We start from the raw sequence: 7,925 nt of genomic DNA, 5'->3' as shown, positions 1-7,925 counted from the left end.
CAGGAAGGCCTCTCATCCAGCAGAGGCCGGAAAACGGCCTCATAAATTCGAGAATAAATATGATTTTCAGAGGTATGGGCGGCGTGGAGGTGGTTATGGAAGGGGGAGGGAGGGGGGGAAAAGGGGTACAGAGCTGTGGGAGGGGGAGGAAGGGGGAGAAAGGGTTACAGAGCTGTGGGTGAGGGGGAACGAGGGGGAAAAAAAGTTCAGAGGTATGGGCGTGGAGGTGGCTATGGGAGAAAGGGGAGAAATAGGTACAGAGATATGGGCGTGGAGGCTGCTGTTGGAAAGTGAGGGAGAAGGTAGAGGAGCCATGAGGCATGGGCGTGGAGGTACTATACCTGTACGTGGGTGGGCGGATGGGCGTGAGAGAGGGAGGGAGGGAAGAAGGAGGTAGGAGGTGAGCTTTAGAAGCAGACGAAGATCTGGGCGTGGAATGAGAGAGGGACATCCAATATGCCGTAGAGGCACCGATGACGTTAATTTCGCGTTCCGCCGGGTTTTTTTATTGAGATTATTTTGACCTGGGGGCCGGGTGGGGGGGGGGGGGGGTGCTGGTTTGGGATGAGAGTGATGGGAGGGCGAAGAGAAAGGTCGTGTGAGTGATGGGGAGGAAGGAAGAGCTTCCCTTCATCGGGAGGTGTCGTTTGTGTCTTCTTGTGTCGCTGGAGTATAATTATGTGGAGAAAGTGATTGAATTGGATGGCACCTTCGCTCTTTCAAAATGTCCAATTTTTTTTTTTTTTATGGCTTGGATGCTGGTAAATCTTGGCTAATTCGTACTTTGCTGTAATTAATTCATCTCTTTTGTAGATAATGCGTTCCAAATTGTTACTCTTCTGTAGATAATTCATTCCAAATTGTTACTCTTCTGTAGATAATTCATTCTAAATTGTTACTCTTCTTTAGATAATTCATTCCAAATTGTTTCTCATCTGCAGATAAGTCATTCCAAATTGGTACTCTTCCGTGGATTATTCATTCCAAATTGTTACTCTTCTGTAGATAATTAATTCCAAATTTTTATTTCACGAATATGGAAGTCCTTCAGAAATAGTTATTTTGTCTCCTTCTACAAAGGCATCTGAGTCTGGGGTTTTCATTACAAAATATGAAAGCCTTACAGCAAGGCTTGACCCGACCTCCAGCTTACTTGGGGGCCCATGCTAAAATGTACGGCCAAATAGCCCGTTGATTCACCAACGCAAGTTTGAAATAATAAGCTATATTTTATTAGAGAGCATGCATCATTATTTATTTTTTATATTTTCATTCTAATAAATGAATCATAAATATCCTATCCTAACGTATTTCATTTCTGATAATATTTCGTTTCACGAACTTGCCTGTCAAGCATTTAATAACTGCCTGGAACCATAAGTCGTCGACTTGTATCCAACCTGTATTTGACTTACGTATATGACATTTTTTTTTTTTTTTTTTTTTTTTGTGGACGTACCCAAATGTGTCTCATTTCTGAGAAGATTCAGCGTCGTGAAACTCCCAGTCCGAGCGTTCAATGAAACCGTTTTAACCCGTAATAGATTCCATGGCATATTGAATGTCTCGGAAGTATGTGTTAAAAGTCCAGGCTGTCAAGGTACACGCCGTAATCTCGCGTAATCTCGCCAAATCACAGTCATTTCGCCAGGCGCTAATGAATTCCGTGTCTCGGCGGGAAAGTGCATCCATCGTCAATGACCCGACATGATCCATGCCCATTTGCGCGCCGGTTCCCGGCAATCCGGCAAAATTACAAGGCTCTCAGTCTTGTTATCCTTTTAAGGAGTAAGTGACACGACTCTCTCTCTCTCTCTCTCTCTCTCTCTCTCTCTCTCTCTCTCTCTCTCTCTCTCTCTCGTGGGCGTTTTGCTTAAATCTTAGGTTACCAAAGTTAAGCTTCTAAACATATGATATCTTACCGAGGGTGCTAAAGAAAAACCTACCATTGTTTTGGCAATCTCTCTCTCTCTCTCTCTCTCTCTCTCTCTCTCTCTCTCTCTCTCTCTCTCAGAAATACTGGACATTTCAACATTTCACTTTTATTTACACATTTGACGTTTTTTTACATTGCCACAGAAGAATTTTTGTTAGATTGACATTTTAGGAATTCATCGAGCACACCACCCATCAATTTTCCAATATTCCCTGCCTCGTTTTTCAGCTATGAATATTATATATAGATTTATTTTGTATCTGACATAAACATGATATCTGATTGTTTGTTAATCATAAATGTTTATCGCTAGACACTTCATCTGATATCGGTATGAACGTTATGCAACGTATCATTAATACGTGACCAAATTTATTGTAAGCGAATAAACAGTTGGCAATCCTGTGAAATGTAAACAGTTGGCAATCCTGTGAAATGTAAACAATTGGCAATCCTGTGTAACGGGAGATTAAAAATATCAGATAAAACTCTTCAGAGCGTCATAGAGCTTGATTTAAATAATTTTTCGCTCTATATCAGGGGTTCTCAAAGTGGTCGATATCGACCCCCCAAGGGTCAATAGTCAGGGGGTCAAACGGGGGTCGATGAATAACTAACGTGTCGGCGAATTAAGTTACATATACTCGTATATCTAGAGTTCTTAAAACTAATAATTCTCAAAATGGTATAGACATTGGTGTTTTTTTTCTTCTTTTTCTTTTCTTTAATTATTAAATGCTAGTCTAGGGGGTCGATAGAAAAATTAAAACTTTATTAGGGGGTGGAGGAGTTAAGGAGTTTGAGAATCCATACTCTATATTTATTAACCATTGGGTAGTTCCTACTTCCTTCTCCATTGAATAAACAGTGACTCCTTCTTCCCACAATACAGCCCCTGATTGGGTTTATTGCGATAGAGGGAAACGTACTCATCCCCAGTATCCTCTTCCTCCTCGTGATGTTGGACATTCAAAAGAAATGGGCAGTAAGGAACGCATCTTGGCCCCTCATACACGTGTATGGGCCGGATGTAGGCTTTGAGTTAGTTCGTTTGTTTGTGTCCTCTCTAACGCTCGGAAATCTTTCTTGTAACAGAGAATGGTTTTTTGAGGAATCTGGTGTTATGTTTAGGTGAGCGTTGTTTTATGAGTTTATTTTTTTAGTCTTGCATAAAATATTCTTCTGGTTTATGGTTTATTAAGCAGCAAAACTGTTTTCGTGGTTATATCGTAGATATATTTATACTTTTCAAAAAGTCAGGTGATTTTATTTTTGCAATGTTGCGTGAAATATTTCTGTGGTGTCTTTATGTATGTTGAGCAAGACGAGTTTTTTTTATTTTTTTTTTTATTTTGGTGATGCATCAAATTAATTCATGATTTATATTAAAGTAACAAAACTGTTTTCATGCTCATGTCACGAATATAATAATAGTTCATAAACGACGGAATTGAGATAGGTCATTTAGCATTTTCAAAATAACCGAACAGTGAATAACCGAAAAATGAAGCCAGATTTGATGTGAGGAATAATAAACACAGGATATAATTGACTGTAAAATATAGAAAACTGATAAAAAAAGAAGAGAGAGAGAGAGAGAGAGAGAGAGAGAGAGAGAGAGAGAGAGAGAGAAGAATAATGAACGAGTGAATGTAAAATAGGATGAATAGAAGTATAGAAAAGACGATACAACACAGAGGCCTAGAAGAGAGAGAGAGAGAGAGGGAGGGGGGGGGGGGGGGGTTCAGTTCAGGAGACAGTGACTTATGTGGCCGAGGGGAGAGAGAGAGAGAGAGAAAAGAAGGGGAAATACGCGTTATTAAGTATGGATAAGGAGTTGCTGAGGGGAGACGCTACTGCTGCTGCTACGAAGACTGAAGAAGAGGAAGAAGAAGAAGAGAGAGAGAGAGAGAGAGAGAGAGAGAGAGAGAGAGAGAGAGAGAGAGAGAGAGAGAGAGAGACCCTTTCTCTCTCTTTCTCTCCCTCTAAGGAAGAGGAAGTAAACCTGGGGAGACCTTACCTTACCTTACAGACCTTACATCTTGTTCGGGTTGCCCCAGGTCCCTCAGTGTGAGGCACCTCTAATGTCTACCAGAGAGTTGCTAGTACATCTTCCGGTATATTTTGCATCTTCCAATCTTGGATGGTCTGGGATGCAGTTTAGATATTTGTCGAGCTTATTCTTAAACACATCTACGCTCACTCCTGATATATTCCTCAGATGAGCTGGCAACGCATTGATAGACGCTGCATTATTCGATGTTTGGTGCGTAGTGGATGAATGTCCTGTGTGCTTCCTTATTTTTCCTGGTATAGTTTTGGGCACTATTAATCTACCTCTGCTTGCTCTTTCCGATATTTTTAGTTCCATGATATTTTCTGCTATTCCTTCTATCTGTTTCCATGCCTGAATTATCATGTAGCGTTCTGCTTCTCCTTTCTAGACTATATAATTTTAAAGATTGTAGTCTTTCCCAGTAGTCTAGGTCCTTAACTTCTTCTATTCTAGCTGTAAAGGACCTTTGTACACTCTCTATTTGTGCAATATCCTTTTGATAGTGTGGTACCATATCATATTGCAATATCAAGTGGACTACGAACATATGTTTTATAAAGCATAATCATGTGTTCAGCTTTTCTTGTTTTGTTGAAGTGCCGTAACAACATTCCCATTTTGCTTTACTTTGCCAACAGAGTTGCTATTTGATCATTGCATAACATGTTCCTATTCATCATCACACCAAGGTCTGTAACTGCTTCCTTATTTGTGATGGTCTCATTATTAGGTCCCTTATATGCATATAGCTTTCTTTCTCTGTCTCCATAATTTATTGATTCAAATTTATCAGAGTTAAATACCATCCTATTTACCTCTGCCCATCATATACTTTGTTAACGGTCTCTTTGTAGAGCGTTCCTATCTTCATCACAAGTAATTTCTCTACTTATTCTTGTGTCATCTGCGAAACTACTCACTACCGAATCCATAACATTATTGTCTATGTCTTCAATCATAATAACAAACAGTATTGCAGCTAACACCGTACCTTGCGGCACACGAGGAGGGGAAATGAGGAACATTGAGGACGGTTCGTCGTAGAGGGAGAGTGAGGGGAAATAAGAAATAAGTCTCCACTGTGAGTGAAATGTATGGGCGGATGAGAGAGAGAGAGAGAGAGAGAGAGAGAGAGAGAGAGCAACCGGCTAATCTTTTCAATAATATCGTTCTTCGAAGCATATCTGTGTTTTTAATATCTAATCACGACACTCCTTTATAAGCAAAAAAAAAAAAACCTATTAATTAATTGGTAAGAGCTGACGAGAGAGAGTTAGAGATAGTCAAACAGAGAGAGAGAGAGAGAGATGAGAGAGAGAGAGGAGAGAGAGAGAGAGAGAGAGACAGGAGCCGTTGCCTGTTTCGTGTGTTTGTGTTTGTCTTGTGGTATTAGGTTTTCCAGCGCTCATTTTTCACCCGCGCTGACTATTGAGGTGGCATTATGGTACCATGACACGCCTCTCTCTCTCTCTCTCTCTCTCTCTCTCTCTCTCTCTCTCTCTCTCTCTCTCCGGGAGACGTCATGAGATACAGAGGGGGTACGCATAGAATACCTACTGGATTGTCGAAATCATTTTTTTCTTCACACGTCCCTATGTCATTTTGGGCATTTTAAATCTCTATGTTATAGTCAACTGTATCTTGAAAAAATCTTTTGATGTTTTTACATCGTTATTCATTTCTCGTGAAATATTATTCTGATATTCGCAAAAGCCTATTTTACTAATAATTTAGATTTTCTTTTTTAAAACGAATTCACGAATTCAACATTTCGACTTCAAAGAAGACTTGTGATCTGTAAGACTGATCTTCGGTTTTAACAGAAATCGATGATCAGGAATGTTGAAGGGGGGGGAGGTAGGGGGGGTTGTAGGCTGCAAATCCTTTCTCGTACGTGTAGAATTTACCTGTATTTTACCGGTTTACCAGGAGATTGAAAGTATTCGAGATGAATTTCAACAAAAAGCAGAAAGTTTATTCGATAAACCGACTTTATTTTCGTTGAAGAGAGAGAGAGAGAGAGAGAGAGAGAGAGAGAGAGAGAGAGAGAGAGAGAGATTATCCAACGATTGTACGGTTTTCGTTGGAACTCAGTACTTGAGGATGACCCCATAAAAACAGACGGATTCATCGAGAGAGAGAGAGAGAGAGAGTGTGGTCATTGGAGAGAGAGAGAGAGAGAGAGAGAGAGAGAGAGAGAGAGAGAGAGAGAGAGAGAGGATCCAACAATATATGCTCTTCATTGGAACGAAGTACTTGAGGACGACCCCATATAAACAGACGGATTCATCTAGAGAGAGAGAGAGAGAGGATCCTTGGAGAGAGACAGAGAGAGAAGAAAGATTCAGTCATAGATTTGAGTCGTGATTCCCGCAGTCTATGCAGAGCACACCTCGGGGGCCTGAAAGGCTCCTGAGTTGAAGGATTACAGTCGTGATAGCTGGCGGATCCCGACGACTGCCCCGGGAATCCTCGAATCCAGCTTTGCAAAATCTTCAACGTTTGCAAAGGAGGATTTGTTTTAGTTCCTTGGTTTGTAGAGCTTGCAAGCAATGATTTGCTTAGTTTTACTAGTTTTAATGTTTATATTTCTCTCTCTCTCTCTCTCTCTCTCTCTCTCTCTCTCTCTCTCTCAGTTCATATATGAGAGCAACAATTTTGTTCCTGAGTTGTCTGTGAAATGGATATAACAGAAACGAAAAACCTGTAGGCTGTTAAGCCTTCGAATAGTAAATATAGAGATATCCCATGAGCTTAGAAGCCCCTTCCCTTCCCATTCCCCCATCCCCCCCCCCCTCCCCCCCACTACTTTCCTCCCTTTCCCTCCTCCCCTTCCCCCCTTCCTTCCTCACTTAAAACCTGCTCCGAAAGATAAGTGAGCACAGGATGTCTGCTCGGATGAACTGATATATAGTCTTTGAGACATCCTAATCCCTGTAACTCTTTATAACTACCCCTGCCTCTCCACTTCCCCTATCCCTCTTCCCCCTTCCCATATACATTCTCCCTCACTCTCCCCTTCCCACAGGGGGTCCAGTAACAATGTTTTGAAACATCCTAATCCATGTAACTCTCCTTCCTTCCTTTCCCCCCTTCCTCTCCACTTCCCCTGCCCCTCTTCCCCCTTCCAATCCCCCTCCCCCTCACTCCCCCCCCCCCCTCCCCCTCCTCCTCCCCCTCCCCATCCCACAGAGGGTACAGTAAGTCAGAGAAAATAACACACGAAAACAAATGCATAAATCGAAGAATCTGGAGTTATCGTGCATGATCGCGTGGGAGAGAATCATGGATCGGGGGCGGGGGGGTGGTGTTGTCCTCTGTGTTCCTCTGCGTATGTGCATGTGTGTTTGTGTGTGTGGTGTTGGTAGTTAAGGATCTGGGGAATTGTGGAGGGGATTGTATTAAGAGTTATGGAGTCGGGGATTATGCCTAGTTCCGCATGGAGAGGTGGATGTAAGAGTAGGGGGTGGGGGGTGTGATTGGTATACTTGTGGGGGGGAGGGGAGGGGGAGATAAGGTGGTCGTAGAAGAGTAGGAGGAAGTAGAATTAGAGTCCAAATTGGGGTTCAGGTGGGCCTAAACGTTATTCATTATCACTGTGGTCTCTCTCTCTCTCTCTTTCTCTCGACCTTTTGTTCCAGACATTGTTGTACTCACTCCAATGCATTAATAGTTCGTGGTGCTCAAGCAGGTAGGAGTTAATCCCCCTCACTCACCCCCACGCTTTTCCCCCAAATCTGAGAAAAGAAAAGGGGGTTTGGGGGCGGGAAGGGGTGTGGTTTATTTTGACTCACACTTCGGATTACCTGTTAAGAGACCCGGTGGCTCCGCAATGCCTCTCGTATAATCGCGTTTGTCGCAGTGATAAAATCTTCGTCCCTTAACATTAGACGTTTGCCACCGTTTCCACTTTAACTTTTTTATATTTCCTTC

At 42.1% G+C, this 7,925-nt stretch overlaps 1 protein-coding gene across 1 annotated transcript in view; it reads left to right on the top strand.

Moving 5' to 3' along the window:
- The first annotated feature begins 214 nt into the window (after nt 1-214).
- Nucleotides 215-7,925, top strand: part of LOC135220523 (uncharacterized) — a 120,071-nt gene continuing 112,360 nt past the window's right edge. Inside the window, exons 1-2 of the mRNA XM_064257685.1 lie at nt 215-332; nt 2,829-2,953. Coding sequence (XP_064113755.1) covers nt 215-332; nt 2,829-2,953 — 243 coding nt within the window. The remainder of the gene's footprint in view (nt 333-2,828; nt 2,954-7,925) is intronic.

Source organism: Macrobrachium nipponense, chromosome 20, assembly GCF_015104395.2.
Source record: "Macrobrachium nipponense isolate FS-2020 chromosome 20, ASM1510439v2, whole genome shotgun sequence".
NCBI classification, from domain to species: domain Eukaryota; kingdom Metazoa; phylum Arthropoda; class Malacostraca; order Decapoda; family Palaemonidae; genus Macrobrachium; species Macrobrachium nipponense.
Note: the sequence above shows the minus strand (reverse complement) of the source record. Positions and strands in the feature narration are given on the sequence as shown.